The 24560-nt window shown below is 43.4% G+C and overlaps 1 protein-coding gene across 1 annotated transcript in view; it reads right to left on the reverse strand.

The window, feature by feature from the left end:
* Positions 1-24560, reverse strand: part of MACROH2A2 (macroH2A.2 histone) — a 56180-nt gene that overhangs the window by 20613 nt on the left and 11007 nt on the right. The window contains exons 2-3 of the mRNA XM_077125047.1: positions 19880-20111; positions 8279-8385 (exon numbers count right to left, since the gene is read on the reverse strand). Of these exons, the coding sequence (XP_076981162.1) occupies positions 8279-8385; positions 19880-20051 (279 nt within the window). The 5' untranslated portion in view covers positions 20052-20111. The remainder of the gene's footprint in view (positions 1-8278; positions 8386-19879; positions 20112-24560) is intronic.

The following is a 24560-nucleotide window of genomic DNA, read 5'->3' on the forward strand; positions in this document are numbered from 1 at the left end:
AGTCATGTTCACCTTCAATATGGCAATATTACTTATAGACCCACTAGTGAACTGCCTTCACTTCTATTCATTCCCTTATATTTAAGTTCAACCTCATAGCGAAACCATATGGTACCTATCCTTTTGTGCCTGGCTTATTTCACTCAGCATTATGTCCTTGAGGTTCACCCATGCCATATGCTTTGGGACCTAGTTTCATCTTACTGCTGCATAATATTCCATTGTATATACCACATTTTGTTTACCCACTTGTCTGTTGATGGCCTCTTGGCTTTTTTCCATCTTTTTGCAATTGTGAATAATGCTGCTATGAACATCGGTGTGTAAATGTCTGTTTGTGTCACTGCTTTCAGCTCTTCTGAGTATATACTAAGTAGTGGTATTGCCAGGTCACAGGGTAACTCGATATTTAGTTTTCTAAGAAGGAACCGCCAAACTGCCCCTATAGCGGCTATGCCATTATACATTCCCACCAGCAGTGAATAAGTGTCCCAAATTCTCCAACATTTGTAGCTTCCTGTTTGTTTAATAACAGCCATTCTTATAGGTGTGAGGTGGAACCCTTGTAGCTAATAAAAAGGAGCACATCTTCACGTGTGTTTTAGCCATCTGTATTTGCTCTTCAGAAAAAATGTTTATTCATATCTTTAGCCCATTTTATACTTGGGTTTGTTCTTTTGTTGTTAAGTTGTATGATTTCTTTATGTATAGAGGATATCAAACCTTTATCTGATACATGTTTTCCAAATATTTTCTTCTGTTGACTTGGCTACCTCTTCATCTTTTTGACAAAGTTCTGTGAGGCACAGAAGCATGCAATTTTGAGGAGCTGAGGATAAATTTTGAGGAAAAAATTTATCGATTTTTTCTTTTACTGTTTGTGCTTTGGGTGTAAGGTCTAAGAAGATACCTCCTATATTACTAGGTCATGAAGATGTTTCCCTATATTTCTTTCTAGGAGTTTTATGGTACCAACTCTTTAAAATATTATTTAGGTCTTTGATCCACTATGAGTTAAGTTTTGTATAGAGTGTAAGGTAAGGGTCCTCTTTCATTCTTTTGGTTATTGGCATCCAGTTCTCCCAAGCCCATTTATTGAAAAGACTATTCTGTCCCAGTTCAGTGGATTTAGGGACCTTGTCGAAGAGCAATTAACCATATATTTGGTGGTCTATATCCGCACTCCTGATTCGATTCCACTAGTAATACTTCTTTTTGCCAGTACCATGTTGTTTTGACCACAGTGGCTTTAGAATAAGCATTAAAATCAGGAAGTGTTAGTCCTGCCACTTTGTTCTTCTTTCAAAATATGTTTTTAGCTATTCGAGGTCTCTTTTCCTTCCAAATGAATCTGATAACTAGCTTTTCCAAGTCTTCAAAGTAGGTTGTTGAAATTTGATTGGTACTGTGTTGAATCTGTAGATCAATTTGAGTAGAATTGACATCTTAACTACATTTAACCTTCCTATCCATGAACAAGGATTGCTTTTTTCCACCTATTTAGATCTTTGATTTCTGTTAGCAATAATTTGTAGTATTCTGTGTACAGGTCCTTTACATCCTTAGTTAAGTTTATTCCTCGATACTTGATTCTTTTAGTTGCTATTTTGAATGGAATTTTTTCCTTAATTGTCTCCTCAGTTAGGTCTCTGGTTGTGTATAGAAACATTATTGATTTTTGCACACTAATCTCATAGATACCACGTTGTTGAATTTGCTTATTAGCCCAAGAAACTTTGTCATCAATTTCTCAGGATTTTCCAAGTATAGTAGGTCATCTACAATTACTTAAAGTTTTACTTCTTTCTTTCTGATTTGGATGCCTTTTATTTCTTTTCCCTGCCTGATTGCTCTAGTTAGACCTTTTAATACAATGTTGAATAATAATAGTGACAGTGGGCATCTTTGTCTCATTCGTGATCTGAGGAGGAAGGCTTTCAGTCTCTCACTGCTGAGTATGATGCTGGCTATAGGTTTTTCATATATGCACTGTATCATTTGAGGATGTTTCCTTTGACACTTGCTTTTTGAAGTCTTTTAATTAGAAAAGGATGCTGAATTTTGTCTAATGTTTTTTCAGCATCAATCTAGGTGCTCCTGTGATTTTTCTCTTTCAATTTGTTAATGTGCTGTATTACATTGATTTTCTTGTGTTGAACCATCCTTGAATTCCTGGTATAAACCCTATTTGGTCATGGTGTATAATTTTTTAATGTGTATGGGATTTTATTTGCTAGTATTTTGTTGAGAATTTTTGCATCATATTCATTGGGGAGATTGGCCTGTAGTTTTTCTTTCTTGCAGCATTTACACCTGGTTTGTATTAGAGTGATGTTAGCGTCATCAAATGAGTTAGGTGGTGTCCTAGTTTGCTAGCTGCTGGAATGCAATACACCACAAATGGAATGGCTTTTAAAAGGGGAATTTAATAAGTTACAAGTTTACAGTTATAAGGCCATGAAAATGTCCCAATTAAAGCAAGTCTACAGAAATGTCCAATCTAAGGGATCCCGGGAAGAATACCTTGATTCAAGTAGTCTGATGAAGTTCAGGGTTTCTCTTTCAAATGGAAAGGCACATGACGAACACAGCATCTTCTAGCGTCCTCTTCAGGCCTCTTGCCTCATGAAGGTCTCTGGGAGGCATTTTCCTTCATCTCCAAAGTTTGCTGGCTGGTGGACTCTGCGGTTCTCTCATTCTTCTGTCGTGGTCCTGTGGCTCTCTCCTTGTTCTGAAAGGTAACTCTCTCCAAAATGTCTCCTCTTTTATAGGATTCCAGTAAACTAATCCAGACACATGTAGAATTGGTGGAGACATGTCCCGTCTAATCGAGTTTAACACTGACAATTGATTGAGTTATATCTCTGTGGAGATAACCTAATCAGGCTTTCAACCTATAGTACTGAATAGGGATTAGAAGGAACTGTTGCTCTCACAAGCCTGATTAGGATTAAAACATGGCTTTTCTAGGGTACATAAATCCTCTCAAACAGGCACAGGTGGTGTTCCTTTTTCCTCAATTTTCTGTAAGAGCTTGAGCAGGACTGGTGTAGTTCTTTCTGGAAAGCTTCATAAAAGTCTCCTGTGAAGCCATCTGGCCTGAGCTTTTTCTTGCAGAATGATTTTTTTTTGATATATATTATATATTCACATACCATATAATCATCCATGGTTCACAATAACATCATATAGCTGTGCATTTATCATCACAATTGACTTTTTTATTCTTTTTTGAGAAAAATAACATAAAAGCAAGCAATAAATTTCAAAGCACATCACAAGTTCATTGTAGAACAGGTTTTAGTGTTTGGAATGGGTTAGAATTCCATAATTTTAGGTTTTTACTTCTAGCTGCTCTAAGTATTGGAGACTAAAAGTAATACCAATATAATGATCCAGCAAGCATATTCATTTGTTAAACCCTACCTTCCTGTATAACTCCACCATCACCTTTGATCTTTCTCCTACTCTTTAAGGGTATTTTGGCTATGTGCATTTTGACTTTTTCATGTTGGAAGGGGCTGGTGATAATATGGGATGGGGGATGGAGCTAGTTGATGTTCTGGAGAGGCTGGGCCCTTCAGCATTTCAGGACTTATCTGGTACAGGAACCCATCTGGAGGTTGTAGTTTCTGGAAAGTCACCCTAGTGCTTGGAACTTTTGTGGAATCTTATATAATGCCCTAGGTGTTCTTTAGGATGGCAGGAATGGTTTTGGTTGGGGTTTGGCAAGTTATAATAGGTAGCAATGTCTAACTGAAGTTTGTGTAAGAGTGACCACCAAAGTAGCCTTGACTGTATCTGAACTCTTTTAGCCACAGATACCTTATTTGTTACACTTCTTTTCCCCCTTTTGGTCAGGATGGCATTGTTGATCCCACGGTGCCAGGGCCAGGCTCATCCCTGGGAGTCATATCCCATGCTGTCAGGGAGACTTTTACCCCTAGATATGTAAGACAATTTTTGATGACTGATTAAATCTATTTACTTGTGATTGGTTTGTTGAGATCTTCTGTTGTTTGTATTTTTCTAGGAATTTGTCCATTTCATCTAAGTTATCTAGTTTGTTGGCATATAGTTCTTCATAATAACCTCTCACGATTTTTAAAATTTCTTCAGGGTCTATGGTAATGATCTCTCTCTTATTTCTGATTTTATTTATTTGCATTCTCTCTTTTTTTCTTTGTTAGCCTAGCTAGGGGTCCATCGATTTTCTCAAAGAACCAATTTTTGGTTTTATTGATTCTTTCTGTTGTTTTTTGGTTTTTTAATGAATTTATTTCTGCTTTAATCTTTGCTATTTCTCTTCTTCTATTTGCTTTGGGGTTAGTTTGCTGTTCTTTTTCCAGTTCTTCCAGGTGAGCAGTTAAGTCCTCAATTTTTGCTTTCTTGTTTTTTAATATAGGCATTTAGGGCAATAAATTTCCCTCTCAGCACTGCCTTTGCCACATCTCACAAGTCTTGATATGCTGTATTCTCATTTTCATTCATTTCTAGATGTTTACCAATTTCTTTTTTGACCCACTGATTATTTATAAGTATGTTATTTAATCTCCATATATTTGTGAAAGTTCTGACTCTTTCGTGGTTATTGATTTCTAGCTTCATTTCATTATGATTAGAAAAAGCACTTTGAATAATTTCAATCTTTTAAAATTTATTAAGACCTGTTTTGTGCCTCCACATATGATCTATCCTGGAGAATGTTCCACTAGAGAGGAATATATATCGTGGTGTTTTGGGGTATAACGATCTATATATGTATGTTACGTCTAATTCATTTATCAAATTGTTTAAGTTCTCTATTTCCTTGTTGATCCTCTGTCTGGTTTTTCTATCTATAGTGGGGAGTGGTGTATTGAAGCCTCCTTGAAATGTCTATTGCTCCCTTCAGTTTTTCCAGTGTTTGCTTCAGGTACTTTGAGGCTCTCTGACTGGGAACATAAACATTTATGATTGTTATTTCTTCTTGGTGAATTTTCCCTTTTATTAATATGTAGTGTTCTTCCTTATCTCTTATGATGTTTTTACATCACAAACTAGACAAAAAATAGACTTTTTGTCTGATATTAGTATAGCTACTCCTGCTTTTTTTGGGTTACAACTTGCATGGAACATCTTTTTCCATCCTTTCACTTTCAATCTATTGGTATCCTTGGGTCTAGATGAATTTCTTGGTAAGCAGCATAAGGATGTATCATATTTCTTAATCCATTCTGCAGTTTAGTCCATTAACAAAGTTATTATTGTAAAAGTCTTTGGTTTTTGTCAGATCTAAATATTCTTTTCCCTCTTTCTCTTTGTATCCTTTAAGTTACCCTCACTGATAATCTTCAATTCTGTGCCCTCCTCCAGGCCCCCCTCTCCTGTCTATTTTTCTTTAGCTGACAGAACTCACTTTAGAATCTCTTGTAGGGCTGGTCTCTTATTGACAAATTCTCTCAGCCTTTTTCTGTCTGAAAATTTTAACCTCTCCCCTACTTAAAAAAAAGTATTTTTATTGATAAATCTTACCATGGGTAATATTCCATACATGGTGTACAATCAGTGGCTCACAACATCATCACATAGTTGTGTATTCATCACCATGATCCTTTTTTAGAACATCTGCATCACTCCAGGGAATCTCCCTCACTTTTGAAGGACAACTTAGCTGGATAAAGAATTCCTGGCTGGAAGTCTTTATGCTTCAGGATCTTAAATATATCCTACCACTGCCTTCTCACCTCCACGGTGCCTGCTGAGCAATCCGAATTCAGTCTTACGTGGTTTCCATCGTATGTGGTGAATCACTTTTCTCCTGCCACTTTCAGGACTTTCTGTCCCCCTTCAACATGTGGTAGACTGCTAGTATATGTTTTGGAGTAAACCTATTTGGATTTATTCTATTTGGGGTTCGTTGGGCTTCTTTGATTTGCATATTTATGTCTTTTATAAGGTTTGGGAAGTTTTCTTCCATTATATCCTCATCTAATCTTCCTATCCTTTTACTCTTCTCTTCTCCTTCTGGGACACCAATGATTCTTATATTTGTGTGCTTCGTGTTGTCCATCATTTCCCTGAAATCCAATTGACGCTTTTTCATCTTTTTTGCCATTTGTTCTTTTATGCATTTGAATTCACTTGTCCTGTCCTCTAGTGCACTTCTTTCTTCTGCCTCTTCAAATCCGCTGTTGTGTGTCTCTAGTATATTTTCAATTTGATTATAGTATCTTTCATCTCTGTGATATCTGCTATTTTTCTATTTACTCTTTCAAATCCTTCTTTATGCTCTTCTAATGTCATCTTAATATACTTTATGCCATTAGCCAACCAACTGAATTTATTAAGGAGATTTGTATGAACATATACAAATTATGTTCATATTTTTGATTAGTTGTTCCAAAGTCTGTGTCTCCTCCAGTGTTTTTATTTGGTCATTTGCCTGGGCCATATCTGCTTGCATCTTCATATGCTTTCTGATTTTTGTTGGCTTTGAGGCATTTGATTACTTTGATAGGTTATCTTGACAGTTGATTTCCCTCCATTGTCTAATGTTTTGTATTTTTGCTTGGGTTTGTGTTGAAAGTCTCCTTTTGTACTTGGTTTGCCAGTAATTTCCTGCCAATCCAAGGCACAGACCTCATGCAGGGGGCCAACTGTACTTCAGGATCTGTTTGACACTAAACAAATAGGCAGTTTGCCTGACTACAATTTCCATTTCTTCCCAGCAGATGGCACTCTTGGGCCTCCTCTTCCCCTCAGGCCCACCTCTCCCAGACTGCTGCAGCTAGCTGAGCTGGATGGAGACCTGATGAAATTCTTGCCAAGTCCCCTGGTCCTGGTGCATGCTGAACGCCACTAACCCTCGGGCTGGGGGTGGGGTGGGCAGTGTGCACCTCAGCAGCGATTCTGCGTGTGTGGGCCTGATGTGACTAGTGGCCTCCAGGCTTCCTCTTGGAATGACCGTGGACTGTGGGCTGGGTATGTCAGCTGTCCCTGTCCACAGCCAATCTGGAAATGCCTGCCAGGTAGGCAGGGCTAGGCCGGGTGGGGTGCAGGGTCTCGGGGCACAATGCAGCTTGCTTCCTCGTCTCTACCTCCCCATCTATGCACTCCTGAGGGCTCCAGGCTTCCACATGGAAAGGGGCATGGTAGGCCCTGTGCGCTAGCTGGACGGTCTCTATGAGCAAGGGAAGGAAGTTTATTGGTTTCTACATTCCCCAAGAGAGTGCCGGATTGTGGAGCTGAAGGGGTGGCCTCTCGGTAGTTAGGGTGGCAGGCACTTTTCTGGGAGCGACTGCTTTCCTTTACTGGAGTCATGACGTTTTTTCCTCCAGGACCTCCCTATTCAGTGTAGAAGACCATCTCAGGTCACTCACCCCCTGGAACTGCTGTCCTGGTCATTTTTTCTTCCCTTCTCTAGTTGATCCATGGAGCAGGGGTGAACTCAGCCTATCCTATTCTGCCATCTTCCCCTGTACTCTCTGTACTCTTTTGCAATGTTACATTAGCAAAATATGTTTGATCATGAACCTCCCGATCAATATATGTTTATTTCCTTGTGAGTAATCTATGTACTATCGCACTAATAGATTCTGCACATTCTAAAGCACACTTTAGAATGACAAGAGACATGCAGAAATTGAGAGTAAGAGTCAGGAAACTTTTATAGCAAAATGACAGTCATCATACAACCACTGGCTTTAATAACAGAAAATCAGTGCTTGCATTTTGTCAATCTTTGTTTTTTAATTTCATTTTTCTAGTAATGAATTTTTATTGCATTTTAAAAATGATCAGTCCACAGTGGACTGGAAATAAGAAAAAATGATTCTTTACTGCCAACAGTTTGAGAGGAATGAGATTAGAAAATAAATAGAAATAAATACAAATTCTAATATTACCTAACAGCCACCTCCATATCCTTGGAAGGGCAATCACTTAACTTCAGAGTCAATTCTAATATATCCAGGATTCCCTTGCCCTCATCAGAATAAGCCATAAACAAACAAAGTTTGGGCAAAGCAGCTATAAAGAATAACACTTGCACACGGAGGCCTTCCCTGGCAACACAATGAGCTTGCCTTTAAAAAGGAAAAGGTCTAGCAAGTCCCAGGATACATCCCGGGCTCCATTCTAGAGATAATTTAACTTTGCATCTGAATGACAGCTCACAGGATTTGTTCTCATCTGGTCTGAATTTTGGGGTACAAATGGAAGTGGGGTTGTAGCAGGAATGATTTGTGGCTTGTTGGGAAAACCCGTCCTGTGGCTTGTCTCAGCGCTTCAGGCATACCTGGTTGAGCTCCTCATCATTGGCAACCGCCAGCAGGATGTGCCTGGGAGCTATCCGGGCCTTCTTGTTGTCCCGCGCAGCATTCCCAGCCAATTCTAGAATTTCCGCTGAAAAGACAAGCGGACATTAACAGGCAATCACAGAATGGGGTTTAGGCTTTGTAAAGCTTTTCTTTGGAAATGGCCTTCAGGTTTGATCACAATAATCCATTTGTGATTTTTGATGCTTGGGTCTAGAAAGGAAACTAGAAAACTGAAAATAACTCAGGTCACACACAAGTAACATAGTTCAACAAGACACGATACATGATCCTGTGGCAAAGTCTTCTAGCTGTGCCTCAACATTTGTTCTCCTCTTTCTCCCTTAGTCTATAGACCCTTGTCTTTTGCTAAGCCTATGTCCACAGGAATGAGACTGTATTTCCCACTTCCTGTGTTGATAAGTGTGGCATACAGCTTAATTCTAGCTGATGAAAGATAAGCAGTGGTGCTGTGTGGCACTGCTGGGAAGTGTCCTTCAGGGAGGGGGCTATGCCTTCTTCCCTTTCTACTGGTGGACTGAGGACATGATGGCTGGAATTTGAGCAGCCATCTTCAACCACGAGGAAGAAGCCGTGTGACGTGGGTGGTAGAGCAGTAAGATAGAATTTGAGTCTCTTATGGCAGTGTAGCCTTCTTACCAACCTTGACTGTCTTCTCTAGACTTCTTTCGCATAAGAGAAGTAAACTATCTTGTTTTAGCCACTGTCAGGTTAATCTTGACCAATACAGAATCCTAATATAGGATCTGAATTTCTTTCAGTCTGCAGACAGCAGGGTCATCTCTGAACAGAGATGACACGGGTAAAGTCTATCTTTGATACCCATGGGGACCCACCTCAAAATCTCCTTTTCCCCTGTTCTGGCCCCACCTCAAAGCCCTAGGGTCCTCCTGTTCTAAAGGGAAGTGGACAGGAAGAACCGGCTTATACTGTGGGATGAAGAAATGCTTAACCCACAAAGCGATCAGGATGGGAATCCCCTCGAGACTTGGGGGTCATCCATTTATCTCTCAGGACCCAAGTATGGCTCTGACTTTAACAAATATGACATTTGGCAAATGAGAGAAAGCTGACAAAAAGGAATATCCCTCAAATTATTTTGCATGCTACCAAAAGTTTTGGGTTGATATTTAAAAAAAATCTAGCTGCCGAATTGGTTTATACGATTCATCTGCCTTGCTCCTTTCTCCTCTGCTTATTTTTTACTTCCTCAATTTTGGAAGGATGTTCTGTTAAATTAAATTTGGCTGCCTTCAAAAGTATGAATGAGTCTTACAAATTCCTTCCCTGAGAAACAGAGAGTCAACGTGCCAATGTGTTGTCTCATCCTTAATGAAGGAAAAAAATCTGTGTATGAGCGTGTTGTGTGTACGTGTATGTATGAGTATGTGTTGGAAGTGGCCTGCGGATACAGTGGCATAAACACTAAGCTCTAAAATTAACTGGCAATCCTGATGAATCTTTCCAATCAACCTAATTTCAAATAAAATAGCACATGAAATGGCCATCATTCATAAAAAGCTATGGTAATAATAAAAGCTTGGCATAAGTATGCCATATTAACTAAGCAAATGTGATTAACAAAAATTAGAATAAAATAAACATTGGATTTAAATATTTATATGGCATTTCCATAATGAAATGTGCTAAATCACTGCAAATTCATTCTCATAATATATTTTCCAGGTTATTAAGCCATGAATATCGTGTTTGAATCTTAACAACAACAAAAAAGAAGCTCCACTGTTATTACCAGTAATTCCTTTATACAGCGGCTATATTTTCTGAATCAAAGATTAGGGCCCTATAATTTGAGAAGTCTGAGCATAGTTTTTTGGACAATGGGAGAGACTATTTGAAATGAACCCCTTATCCGTCAATCTGGTAGCTGCACTCAGGTTCCTGCCCAACCTCTTCTTTTAAAGAGGGTACCCATCAAAAAGAAATAACAATGTAGTTATAAGCTTTCACAAAGAGGGCTGCTTTATGATTCTAGGTTAAAACGGATCCTTCTCCATTGTGGACAATAAAGGCGTTTCCTGCACCTGCGGATCTCGGGAAATCGTTATTGCCGGCTGCACACCTGGGAGGAGGGAACACTCGACTTATCCCTTTTCTTAGGTGGGGCAGGGGCAGGAGGGGCTGGGGGTCAGATAGTGGGAGAACTAAGGCACCTTCCCCTTTGAGGCTTCTGAGCAGGGGAAAGCGAATGGAATTCATTGTGTTGGAATTTTCCTTTCCTGTCTCGCCACGTTCATCAGACGGATTCCTGACAGCGCGAGCCTCAGGGCAACCGGGGAACCTGACATGCTCGGGGCCTCCAGGCTGTCCTGAGGCAGTTGAGGCTGCTTTCAGCCGGAGAGACAGATGCACAGACATTAGATGCACAGACTGAAAAGCTCTGGAGTCATGTGCAACTAAGACAGGGCCTAAATCAGTGATTCAGCAAGTAGCACAATGCACGGACCCCAGCTAGGCCCAGTGAGTGTGCACCTGCCCCCTTGAACTAACCCTTTGGAAATAATTTAAAAGGAAAAAAAAAACTTAATTACCTGCTCAAATGCAAAAACAAGAAGTAGATTTTTTTTTTCTTGAAAAACTTCTTAATAATTCACAACAGAAAATCTAGACAAAGGAGTTCTTTGTGCTGTTGGATTTTTAGTCCCTTGGGACAGACACTTTGCCATTTAGTATTGGAAATAACTTTAATCATTATTAATCATTTCAAATGGTATGACCAATATATTCGCACAAACTATAAAAGTTTGCTACATTCTTGATTTTATTGCTCTTGGAGACAAAAGCATTCTTATATTGACAACCAATCAGAGAAGCGGATTTACAAAGCACTAATCTGTTTTACTGCAGTTTGCAGGAAGATCTAGATTCTGACAAATGGTAAAGATGTCTATAGCAAACCCCTCACTTCTTGGAAGTCTCACTTCAGCCAGCATAGCAACCATGTGGAACATAGCTGACTGTCTGGTAGTAAAGAGGATGATTTCTTTAGCCAAAAAGGATGTTGGGAAGTTCACGTGCATTGTTTTAGAACAGCCTATGTCCTCGCGATTTGCACAAATTTAAACCAACGCTGGATAGTCCAGCTCACAGCAGATGGGAAATATATTAAATGTAGGACTGAGGCAGAGGCAAGGAGTGGCCACTCCTGCAAGACTGTCTCCTTTGGCTCTTCTTTCTTTATCCACTGGTGCCCTGGGGCTCTGTCCATTCCTGTGCTCTGCTGGGTTTCTGCAGTCTTCTGGGCAAACCCCACCAAATTCAAGGTTCAAGCTTCCACCCATTTACCCACTTGCCTATCTACCAAGTCTAAACCCTATCACTGCCATGGTGTCACCTGCAGCTTCACCTGGGGATTCCACAGGTAACTCAACCACAAATCATAGCTCAGTTCCTCCCACACTCCTTGGGATTGGCAGCTCCATCAGACTCTGCTTCTACCAAAGACCTGGGAGTCATTCCTTCCCCCGCCCCTCCTCTCAGTCACCACGTGGGGCCCACCCAACCTCATCAATTTTGAGTTAAGGCTCAAAGACCTTCCAGCCCAGATAACTGCAATGGTCATTTAACTGCTTTCCCCACACCCAGTTTTGTCCCCCAGGTTCCTGCCAAGGCCACTAGTAGGCTGTAGGAACCTCTGTGCCATTTAGAAACAGACACCCCTTCCACAAGACAAGTCACTTGATATTGTTAGAACAGACTCTTTATTGCTATTTGCTGACACATTCATAATAATATATAAACCTTTCAAGGCATATGATGTGAATGATAGAGACCCCCTTAAATGTGTATCTCTGTGCAGTGCATGATCTGCACAGCTACAACGTGATATTTTCAAAACACAAATCTAACACATGAATATTGTTAGGTAAGAAGATACTTGCTATTAAACGGATAGATTCAATTATCTGGAAATGGTACATAAATGATGGGTCCTATGTTACACAATGATTTCACGATGTACCGGTTTTCAACCCTGTTTTAAGACCTATGTGTTCTATCAATTAAAAATATACTACAGAACACTTCTCACCATAAAAATGATTATCAAATAATTCATTCTCAATATCTTACATTCATCGTATGTCTATTCTTGATAAAAACTAAGTATTTTTTCTGGAATTTGGGGCTTTTTTTTTCAGTCCCTTTTTCCTCACATCCACTGGAGGTGCATATTGAGCCAATATGATCCCAATTCTACACACCAAGAAAGTTAAGTATGAATCTGATGACCATTTTGGGAGGGCTGCGTAGGTCTCACGTTGGTGGAACATTCTAGATGACCCGTGCAGCATGCATCCTTTGCCCGAGTTTAAGCCTCCCCCAACAAGCCCGGACTGGAAACATCATATGACTTAACTCCCAGGAGCCATCATGTGGGAGCCTGGGGCCAGCCAGTCCGGAAACCGGGTGAAGCTGGCTGCCCCCTCTCACCAGAGTTGCCGAAATTTTGTGCAACTCCTTTTTTCTCTTACTGGCCATCCCAGGTTTCCTGTCTGGGGGCAGAGAGTGGCAGAGAGGACGTTTTAGAGACCGGAGAGATGAATGTGCGAGGGGAGGCAAGCTGGTGGAGGCAACCCGCCGGTCGGTCGTGGCCGGGCTGACCCAGAACGCCAGCGCGGGAATCCCCCGCACGCGGGACCACGAGCACCGCCTATGCTGAGCTCTGGGCAGGAGGCAGGGGCTGAACACTGCGACTTAAGACTTTTGCTACGAGGGCCAGTTAGGAAGGGCTGTGCGGGTTACGCTCTGCATCCAGGAGAGGCGGACGTCCGCACAGGGTTGACCCCGGGGCATAGCATCTGTCGCCTGCCACCCCGCCCCTCCCGGGACCTGGAGGTGGCGCCTCCCCCCTCTACCAGCCTCCGGGGATCCGCAGGAACCCTCCTTCTGCGGAACCCTCTTTCTGATGCACGCCCCTCTCCAGGATCTCCAGCCCCTCTCCCACCTGCAGGGGTGCCGCGCTCGTTGGTGCCAGAGACACCGGGGGCAGGCTGGTGAGGCTCACGGACCCGTCTCAGAACGTTTTAAAATGCATCAAAACAAAATACATAGGACAACATTATGCTCAATGAAAAAAAGCCAGACCCAAAAGGTCACATAATGTATGATTCCATTCATATGAAATCTCCAGAATAGGCAACTCAGAGACAGAAAGTAAATTAGCGGTTGCCAGGGGCTGGCGGGTGGGGGTGGGGTAGAACGGAATGCTACTGCTAATGGGTCTGGGTATTTTTTAGAGTGAATGAAAATGTTCTAGAATTTGATAGTGGTGATGGTTGCATAACTCTGTGAATATACTAAAAATCACTAGATTTTTACACTTTAAAGGGGTGAATTTTATGGTATATGAATTATATCTCAATAAAAATTACATAGGATGAGAAAGAAAATCAATTATATTGAAATCTAGTTTTCAAAATACTAAAAATATCTGGGATATAAGAATCTATGTGCTTCTTTATTAACACATAAAGTGTTGTGGTGGCAGGTCTAATAACTTCTGTGATTTTGAAGTAATAAGTGTAAATGATATTTCTAGATATCTATAAGTATGGTGATATAATAAGAAAATCCTGGTGATTTCTATCAGTGAAAAAGTCCCAGGTATCACTGACCCTACTTTGGTTTGTTTCCCACATTCATAAAGGAAGGAAATGCTAAATTTCAGGTTAGGTGAGTGAAAATAAAGATATACTCTTTTCCCGTCCAAGTTCATGGACCTCTGAATTTGGGTCCAAGAACCCCAGGTCAAGAAGCTGGCTGCCCTGACTCCTTCCTGTTTGGCTCAAGCCATGTCACACCCTGCCCCTCTGCCGTCCTCCAGCTTCCAACTTCTCTCTTCCCCATTTTTTGGACAAATTCCCTAAAAGAGCCCCCTACCCCCTGTCTCGAAGTCCACGCCCCACTCCTCAGCCCACTGCACTTTGGCTTTGACCACCCACACCGACGTTGCCAAGGCCACCGAAGATTGACAGGTGGCCACCGATGATTGATAGGTGGCTAGAGCAGGATGGGACCCCTCAGGGGCACCTGACACTGTTACTGGGCCCCATCTTCCTTCTTTTGGTCTCTGGTGGCCCCACATTCTCTTGCCTTTCCTCCTTAACCTCTAGCTACCCTCCTCAGCCTCCCTGCCAACCTCTCCCCTCCGCGTGGGCATGATGCTGCTGCTCGGGGTTGGGTCCTTGATCCTCCAGCCTCATCACTGACTTCTCCCTCTGGGTGACCTCATCATTCCACAGCCTTGATTATCACAGGTTGCCTGGTAGGTCTTCACTAGGTAACATCAACTTCTGTGTGTCAACTGAGCTGCTTCTATGTGTCCGGAGTGGCACATGCTACCTTAGGTAATTCCTACAATAACCTTATGGGGAGTGGAGCAGTGTGCCCACGTTGTCAGAGACGGCTAGGGGCAGAGCCAGAATCCAGGCTTGGGTCTGCATGATTCTAGCTCTCCTACTCTCTCTGCTCTCCTGGATATCAGGAGACGCTCAAAACCTAGGTCCCAAACTGAGGCCCTCATTCTCCATCCTATTTATCCTCCATCCTCTCCTCCTTCAGCTGCAGGCATCACTCTTCACCCACCAGCCACTTTCCTTTTGGCACACTCTTTCCACATGTTCTCCACTCCTCTCGTCTCTGAGCTCACCCCGTGCTCCCCCACCCATGGAAGCCGGGACTGAAAGATGCGAGTCGTCGTTGATGCTCCTTTTCCTTTATTCAAGGCATTAGTGGGTAGAGCTGACTCTAGTTTCCAGAGATCTCCCCAATTTGTCCATTCCTTCTCGCCATCTCCATGGTCCATTAGTCCTGGCCACTGTCAATTCTCAAAAGTGCTCCTGCAACAGCCCTGGCCGGTCTCCTGATGCTGATCTCATTCCCCACCTAAAGCCTGAGTGATCCTCCCCAAATGCCACCTCTTCCCTCCTGTGCCATCCCATGCCATGTGTGTGTGCAACTATGTGACTCCAATGTGCCCTTCAAGGACCTTCGTGATCCAGCCCTGCCTACCCCATTCCTGGCCTCATCTCTCAGCCCCCGCCTCTTTCCCAGCCATGCTCCAGGTAGGTGAATTTCCTCCAGTTCCTGGATATGGTCACATTTCCTCTAAACTTTGGGTCTTCGCTTCACTCTTTCCCCATTGGGCCATCTCCCGCAGCTCAAGCTCTGACCTGCACCTAGCCAACTCCTACTATTCTCAACCCTGGCTGCACTTTAGAATCACCTGGGGAGCTTTTAAAACTCCTAATGCCCAGACCACACACAGACTTTTTTTTTTTTTTGGCATGGGCAGGGCACCAGGAATCGAATCCAGGTCTCTGGCATGGCAGGCGAGAATTCTGCCACTGAGCCACTGTCGCACCACCCTACCCAGACCTTTTATATGAGAAATTCAGGGTGGGACTCAGGCACCAAGATTTTTAATAAATATATTTAAGAAAAAGCAGGAGGATGTGGTTTAGGTCTTAACATCCTTGCTTTATAATAGGTACCCCTGCCCTCCAATAGTGCCTCTTACATCCCTCACCCACGTGCATCTCATCTTATGGCTTGTCTTGCCTGCTGGACTGGATGCGCAGTGAAGGCAGGACCATCTCTGCCTGTTTTCTGCTGTATCCTCAAGGCCTACCCCAAGGGGGACACATAGTCTATATTTGTTTCATGAATGTTGAAAGCCATTTCATGGGGACAAAATAAAAAAAATTTGAAACATCCCCTCCCAGTTAACAAAATCTCCCTTTTCACTTACAGTGGCCTGTGATTCCACTAATGATTCGTTCTTTTGGCTTAAACCCCTTGTTCAATTAAAATGCAAATGCAGTTTGAAAATACAACCACTTTAATGGCATTAGTCTTTTACACTTTGCCCTGAATGAGTTTATCAGCTCTTAATAGTGGGGAGGGGCGAAGGAGGAGTTCCCTTTATTGAGTGCATCCTAAGTGTTTTACATACACCAGCTCCTTTAATGGAATTAAACCAGCTAGCACTGAGAACACCCCAGTGCTCAGATACTAAGTAATAATTAGCCCATGGTAACAGAGCTGGCAAATTAATAAACCCAGCTTTGAACCGACACCTAAGCTTATGTCCTCTCAACTCCAGCCTGAGGTTGGGGGGAAGAAGGCACTAAAGGAAGGGAAAGAAGGACACGACAAGGCCTGTCTGCACCTCTGAAGATGACTTCATCTTCTCCATTTGACCTGGAGCTGGTCTGGTGTAGGTGGCTGGGAGCAACCCTGCAGGGAAGGGGATTGGCTGTCGACGTCACAGTCCTCCAGTCACCTGGTTCTCATCTGCCTGTCATCACAGCAATACCCCTTAGTCCCTCTCCACCTCCATGATCTCTTCTTGGCGCAGCTGCCAGGGGCAGACCACAGGTGCCGCCTGCTCCAAACCCTCAAGAGCGTCCATCTCAAGTTCTCCACCTGGGCCTGCGAGGTCCTAGGTGAGCCCCTCTGTTACCCTCCAACCCCACCCCGGCCCTCATTTACCGTCCCAAGTTCGCTGCCTCAGCTCCAGCCCTCCAGCCTTCTTGCTATTCTCTCAGCACTTCAGACATGCTCCCTGTGGTAGTTAGATTCAGTTGTCAACTTGGCCAGGTGAGCGTACCTAGTTTTGTTGCAACGGACATGAGCCAATGGTATGTGAACCTCATCTGTTGCTGATTTATATCTGCAGTCGGCTAGGAGGCGTGCCTGCTGCAATGAAGGACGTTTGACTTAATTGGCTGATGCTTAAATGAGAGACAGCAACGTAGAACAGCCAAAGCAGCTTGGCATTCCTCATCTCAGCACTCGCAGCTCAGCCCAGGCCTTTGGAGATGCAGAAAGAAGTCACCCCGGGGAAAGTTGTCGGAACCCAGGGGCCTGGAGAGAAGGCCAGCAGAGACCATCCTGTGCCTTCCCATGTAAGAAAGAACCTCAGTGGAAAGTTAGCTGCCTTTCCTCTGAAGAACTAACAAAATAAATCCCCTTTTATTAAAAGCCAGTCCGTCTCTGGTGTGTTGCATTCCAGCAGCTAGAAAACTAGAACACTCCCCGCCAAGGTTCCCCCTGCCTGGGACACCATCCCCCAGACACCCAGTGCCTCTCCCTGGCCGAGTGGAGCCTTCCCAGACCACTCTGTTTATAGTTGCCCCCACCCACTCCCTTTCTGGAACACCCTGTTTTCCTCCTCTGCTTTATCTGTTTCCCTAGCACTTACAAACATGTTACTTATTTGTTGATTCTTTCCTGCAGAATGTATTTTGCTCCAGGGATGGGACTCTTATCTGTTGTGGTCTCTACTCTGACTCTAGCATCTAAAACAACACCTGGTATATAGTAGGTGCTCCATAAGTGTTTGTTGAATGAGTGAAAGAAGGAAGGTGCTGTGAACTATAGGATTATGAGAAATCAATTTGAGAAATAGGGTGATGGTCTACTTTTGGGGGAACACTGTAAATCTTTAAAGATGTGCTGGTTCAAACTCACAGTGTAATCAGGCAGGTGGTAGGAGAGCCTTTTTGGTGATTGTTTAGTACCCGCTGCCATGGGGCCTGGTGGCTCCACTCCAAGAAAAATTAAAAATCACATAACTGGCCCCATTCTTCTACCAGGGAATACTCTCAAGGCTTGCTGGGTGCACTGATATGTAGATGCTCAACAAAACATTTGTTGAATGAACGATCAGGGAAAAGTTGTAAGCTTTTTCATCTAACATATCTGAACCAAAGGATAACAGAGACTCCAGTGGTTTGAAAAACCAAATTTCGTTATATTGGGTATCTGAGTTTAGATTTTTGCCAATTGGAGGCCTAGGAAGTACTTAATTATTTTGGTTGTGTGAATATTAGGGACAATGTAGGGCAGCAAAAAGTGCATGGGCTTGGGGGTCAGAGAACTTCGGTAAATCCTACCTCCCCATTTCATGCTGTGGGGTGTCTGGGTTACTACGGTCTCAGTGGGTGGTACTAACCTGATAAGTGGTGTTGAACTTCATATACCTTTCTCGACGTACCCTCTCTGCCATCAGTCTTCCCCTTGCCTCCCTGGAGATTTCCCCCTTAGATTCCTGGGCCCAATCCTTCATTTTAAATAAGTACCCACCAAGTCTTTGGGCTGCTGCTCAGAAACCCCCTTACAATCTCCAAGTGTGGTCCCTGGATGAGTGGCGCCAGCATCACCTGGAGTGAGTTAGAAATGCAGCGTCTCAGGCGCCACCCTGGCTCTTGTCAACAAGATCCCTGAGGGAGCCTCACTTTGCAAAGTGCTGCACCATGCCACTTAATTGGGTTGACTTTCAGAGCCCTCCAGTCCTTCTCTCAAACCCCCTAAAGGATTCTGAAGAGCTCTGGGCTCAAGAACAAGCCTTTCATTTCACAGTAAGAGAAAGCTCAAGAGGCCAAGACCTGCCTGTGGAAAGGTGGAGGAGGAGAAGGTTTGCACATGTGTATCAAGGCACATGGTTCCTGAGTAGTGTTGACTGGTGAGTGAGGGCTACCAAGAAGACAGGACAGCAGTGAATATCTAGAAGGCAAAGAGATTGCTCTTGAGCGGGAAACATAGGATGGACGACAGCTCAGCACTGGTGTCTCAGGAGGGGTAGGGAAGGCCCTACTACCCTCCCCTGGACAGGGATCAACCCCCACCACACCCCCAAGGGTTTCTGTGCTGCTTCCCACGGACAGAAAGTTTGGGGATTTTTGCTATTAAAATCTGGCTCACTTCCCAAAGGGATTTAATCTTTATGCTTGGAGAATCTGCTAATCTTGGGTAAAGTCAGAGACATTGTCACTCATGGTCAAAGTGATCTTACAAAGAGCTAGTCACATATTTACATATATATATATATATATTAAAAAGCATCTTTGATATTGTGAGGTTCAGTGTCTGCTTAAGTATAGCATAACAAAAATGGTAAACAGCAAGCTACCCAAATATAGAAAGAATACACACATAAAAAAATCCCACCTTTTGTAAAAAAATATTTTTAACAACCAATATTGGACATTGTTTTCCTATGCTCACATTGTACACAGACAATGACCTCAGGGAAGGAGAGCAAAACCCAAACATAGTTCCACAGAAACCCATCCCCTGTGGTGACCTGAAGATACCTCAGGTAAAGGTTATGGACATTGAGTCCTAGTTTAAATGCACCAGAAAAACTGTTGCATGAGGAATTTGATGTAAAGTTAAGACCCTCTTTTACAAAATGACTAGCAACACCTCAGTTTCTCTTCTATGGGAAACTGGGTTTTTGCATATTGCATTTGCTTAAAATAAGACACCTTTTGGGGGCTTGTCTAGAGAAAACCACTTTATGGTGGGTTCTTTGCCTTCCATTTGATCGTCTGTCCTTCTTATCCCCTTCCCCCCCCTTTTTTTTTGCCCAAAAGCCTGCAGAAATTGATTTTAGCCAAGTGGGCAAGTCAAAACCCTGCCACGGTTCAGAGCAGCCCTGAGAGAGCCACAGGGTGATTTCAAGCCCGTGCGAGGGGGCAGAGGGCAGGGCAGGCATCTGGGGTGGGGCTCCCTGCTCTGCGTGCCCACGTTACCTGCCAGGTACTCGATGACGGCCGCCATGTAGACTGGGGCGCCCACGCTGATCCGGTACTTGAACGTCCCTTTCTTCAGGTACCGCATGAGCCGGCCCACCGGGAAGATGACGCCGGCCCTGGCTGACCGGGACAGCTTGGACATTTTCTTCTTCCCACTTCGGCCTGACATCTTGTCTCAGTTTCCCTCTCAGCTTGCTGACTCAGTGACTTCCTCAGCACCAACGGAATTCTGGAAAAGAAAAAAGGCAGGGTTAAGGGTGACGGTGGGCAAACATCTTGGGGACAGTGGTGTGACCCTGGGGTACTTCTATGGCACACTTGAGGGCCACATGGAGGCAGCTGAGACCAGCTGCTGCCCCAGGAAGCAGCCGGCAAGGGGCCAGGTGTGGGGCCACCTCAAGGCATCTGCAGGCCCACCCACAAACAGCTGCCCGCACCCCAGTCAAGCCAGTACCACCTAAATGGGGAAGCAAAAGAGAACTGTCACTGGAGAAAGCAGCCATGGCCCCTGTGTAGGGTGGACAACGGTCCCCAAGCTGCATAACCCCCCCCCCCCCCCCCAATTCTCAGAACCTCTGAATGCCATTTCATGCGGAAAGATGTGATTAAATTAAGGATCTTGAGATGGGGGGTGTTATCATGGATTAAGGGGTGAGCCCTAAATGCAATCACAGGGACCTACGTGAAGGAGGCAGGAGATCAGAGGGAGAGGTAAGAGGTGTACCGACACAGGTGAGAGGCTGGAGTGATGTGAGGAAGTGGTTGGGAGCCACAGAAATGCAGGTGGCCACGAGAAGCTGAAAAAGGTCAGGGAACAACTTCTCCCCACAAGCTTCCTGCAGGAACGCAGCCCTGCCGACACCTTCCCTGCAGCCTGGTGAGAGGGGCCGAAGTCTGACCCCCAGAACTGTGACGGAATACATTTGTGTTAAGTCACTAAGTTTGTGGTAATTTGTTAGAGCAGCCACAAAAAAGAGAAAAAAAAAACCAACGTAATATGGTTTCTCTTTGTCCTGATTTGCTTCTGCCTGTTGTAATAAGTAGGACTTGGTTTAGATGATCGCACCGATTATAATGGTGAGCTCTGATCTGCAGAACTGAGCAGAGGTGCCTTTCTCAGCTGGGAAACAGGTTTCTAAATTCTCCATAACGTAGCATTCCTGAGAACGTAAGCAGGTCAGAGAAGCAGTTTTGTCAGACATGCCGATGCGGAGAAAGCAAACAGCAAATGAAAAGCCAGGGTGCAACCCGAGCTTCACTCCTCAGAATAGATTTTTGAGAGACACTTCAGAATTAGCACAGTGTAAAAGGTGACTTTAGTGCAGTGCCCCAAGACACGGACATAATTCACTGCTATTTCAGGAAGTAGCTGTCCGAGGCGGCTCTCTGAGAAGCCCATTTCCAGGGGAAGTCTCGGAGGAGAGTATGAGTGCAACCAGGAATATCTGATGAAGAAACTTAGGGCAGGCATCGGGCAATGTCTGCAGTACCTGCTGCTGCCAGCACTGTCCGAGGGGACAGGAGCACAGAAAGCAATGGAAATGGTCCCTCTCTTAGAGCGACCAACACACCCTTCTGCAAATGCGGCGATGCCCCAAATAGAGTTTGGTCCTGTGTGTGTGGGGGGGTAATCCCCCTGTGCTGGGAGAGGGAGCCCCGGGTTTGGGCCCCATCTACCTAACGAGAGCTGAGCCCCACAGGTTACCCATGTGGCCTCCGGGGCCTTATTCATAAAACAGGAGAGAGGAGAGGGGACAAATGAGTCCTTCTGGTCTTAGATGGTATGACTTTTCTGAAATTCACTTTCATATGGTTCTGGAAAAGAGGCTCAGTCCCTTTAAGAAGTTGGTGCTAAGGAGTTAAGAGCCCATGCAGGCTCATAAAGATGTAATGGAGACTCCGAGAAGCCAATTATGTGTTTTTGTTTCAGTTACTAGTAGGTAGGGAGGTGAGGGTGGTTGCTATGGAAACCACGAGAAGCTCATCGGAGGGTGGATGAGCCATGTGGACGCTGCGTGTGCTGGATGGTCAGGCTTTCCCTGCGATGGAGAGGATGATGCACAGAGCACCCCCCAGTTTGCTCTAACTCGGCAAGGCTTGAGGGTGATACTCCATTATGTTTGCAGAAAGAGTCTGGCAAGATGGGAGCTCTTTGAGTGGTCAGAGAAACTAGTGGGTGCTCCTTGGAGGCATGGGTCCCTGTGGGGTGGTCCTTCAGAGGAACTGGGAACCAGATACAACCTGGATCTGCAATACACCATCCTTTCATATCTGAAAGACCAAGGCGTAAAGTCTTGTAATCATCACACAATGAATTGGAGAGTTTTAAGTATGTTATCGTTTGGGGGCAGGAAAAAAAACTCAACACTCAGGGAAGTAGAGGGAAGGATATACTGCTGCCTGCTCATTCCCTTCTACCCCCAGAAGCCCAGCAGTTGAAAAACATCACTGGTTTTGTGTGTGCTGGGAAAGAGGGCGTATTCAGACACAGTTGCTTTAGCATTTATTTCTATGATCAGGTTTTAAGCCCACAGGGACTCTGATGAGTTATGCTTTATAGATAACACAAAGGTAAATATTAAATTGCAGCACCGACTTGGACACAGGCAATAAACTCAGATGAGCCAATACAAATAACTACTGTATTTATTGTGTTTATGATGCACTTTTTTAAAAACATTTTACTATCTCTAGAAATCAGTATGCATCTTACAATCGATGATACCATAGATTCAACGAAAGACAGTATTTATGAAGCATTTATTATCGAACAAGAACATTAGATATTGTGGAATAGACAAAGGAGAGAGAAGACGTAACCCTTGTCCTCAAATATTTTCCAGTGAAGTTGCATGACAGACCATAATAATGTTTCAAGTAGATGCTAGAGCCATGTTTCTCAAACTGTGCATCAATGTACCCCAAAGCGTAGCTTAAACTTTCAAGGGAAATACAGAGATGCTTGGCCTCTGTTGAGACATTGCAACTCCCAGCTTGGGACAGTTTCAACAATTTCAACCTTAGATTACACTACATTCCTTTCAATGATGTCACATCTTTGCAAAGCTGGAGTTTTGGCCATTGCTGTGATGAAAAGCAAGTGCCACGCGAAAATCGACATGGAATAGAAAATGAGGCTGATGGTGTCCAATCTAATTCCACGGTTTGAGAATCTCTGTAGTGCCCAATAGGTGCACCATCCTATCTGTAATTAATTATGGTTATTTAAGAGTGAAATAAAAATATCATGTTTTCTGGTCATTCATGCACATTATTTTTTCAAATAGCTACTAAACTGTTAGATCATGCATACTTATTAAGTTGTTTGGCCCTAATCACTTAATAAATGGAATGCTTAGGTACTTCTACTAGTTGGGGGCACCAAGAAAAAAAATAGCTGAGACATTTGTACTCTGGACCGAGCAAGTTTGGTAACCTGTGGGTTAGGGCCCTCTGCCACCAAGCTTCCAGATATAATTACGTCTTGCTCAAGGTCATCTGGAAGCAAGGAAAGCAAGAGAGTTAAAGACGTTATTTAAATTTTTTTAGTTTATTTTATCTTAAATCTAAGTGATGCTTGCACATAGTAAAAAAAAAAGGTACAGAAATGCATAAAATGAAAACCAAGACACCTACTCCATGCTTTCCACTCCCAGTCTCACTTGTATTGTAGAAGCAACTACATGGAACAATTTTTCATTCCAGTTCTGGTAGTTAGCTCCAAAACCCCCATAGATTTACACCTCTACTTCTGGATTTATTTTCACTTTTAGACAGTTTCTACCGATTCCTGTGTAAGAAGGATGAACATTTCAATCATTTTTCTCCTCCTTTTTCCAGTTAAATATATTTTCATTTTAATCGATAACTTTAAATAATACACTTAAATCTCCATTATGGGTTCCACCAACATTAGACATGCCACTCGGGTCTTCGCTATGCAAGTTGAGGATGTGAGTCTCCTCTCCTGTCTGCTCCGGCCGCCCTGTTTCTACCTTCGGTCTTCTATCCTTTTCATCCTCATCGTTAGTCACATTTATATTTTGTTCTCAAACCACAATGAAATCTTCCCCCTTTTGACTGGAGGTTTATTTTGAAACTTGAAAGCCAATAAGCAGCATTTACAAAATTATGACTTTGTAAATACTGTTAAATCCAGAATCAAGTGGGGTCCAGCATCACATTTCCTTCTCTGTGGTCCAACCTGGTCATCCTGTATCCTCGCTCCAACAACAAATGGAGTCTACATGTCCTGTAAACCTGCTGCTCCAAGTCATTCCATGCTTGGCTTCGTATTTGGACCAGGACTTTCTGGCTTTCCATTTTCCTCCCAAAGTTACTAATTACCTTTCTTTGTTCTTATTGACAGAAGAAAAAACATGACTTTCCCAAATGCTCCAAATTATCAGACTTCTCAATTATACTGATCTTTGCAGAGGCCCTTTCTTCTCAGAGGCGTTGTTTCTGAAGCCCCCTGACCTCAGCTGTTTGTACAGAGAGTCCTTTACCTGTAACTGTTTTGGGACCTGCCTTCCCTGCTCGTCCCTTCACGACTTCCTCTTTATTGGTTGTCTCTCATTTTGCTGGTATCCATCTCGTGTAACTTCTTCAGAACAGTTCACGGAAGAAAACTCTGTTTTCTTACACAAATAGAACTGTCTTTATTGAAAGATCTTTG

This window comes from Tamandua tetradactyla, chromosome 13 (assembly GCF_023851605.1).
Source record: "Tamandua tetradactyla isolate mTamTet1 chromosome 13, mTamTet1.pri, whole genome shotgun sequence".
Taxonomy (NCBI): domain Eukaryota; kingdom Metazoa; phylum Chordata; class Mammalia; order Pilosa; family Myrmecophagidae; genus Tamandua; species Tamandua tetradactyla.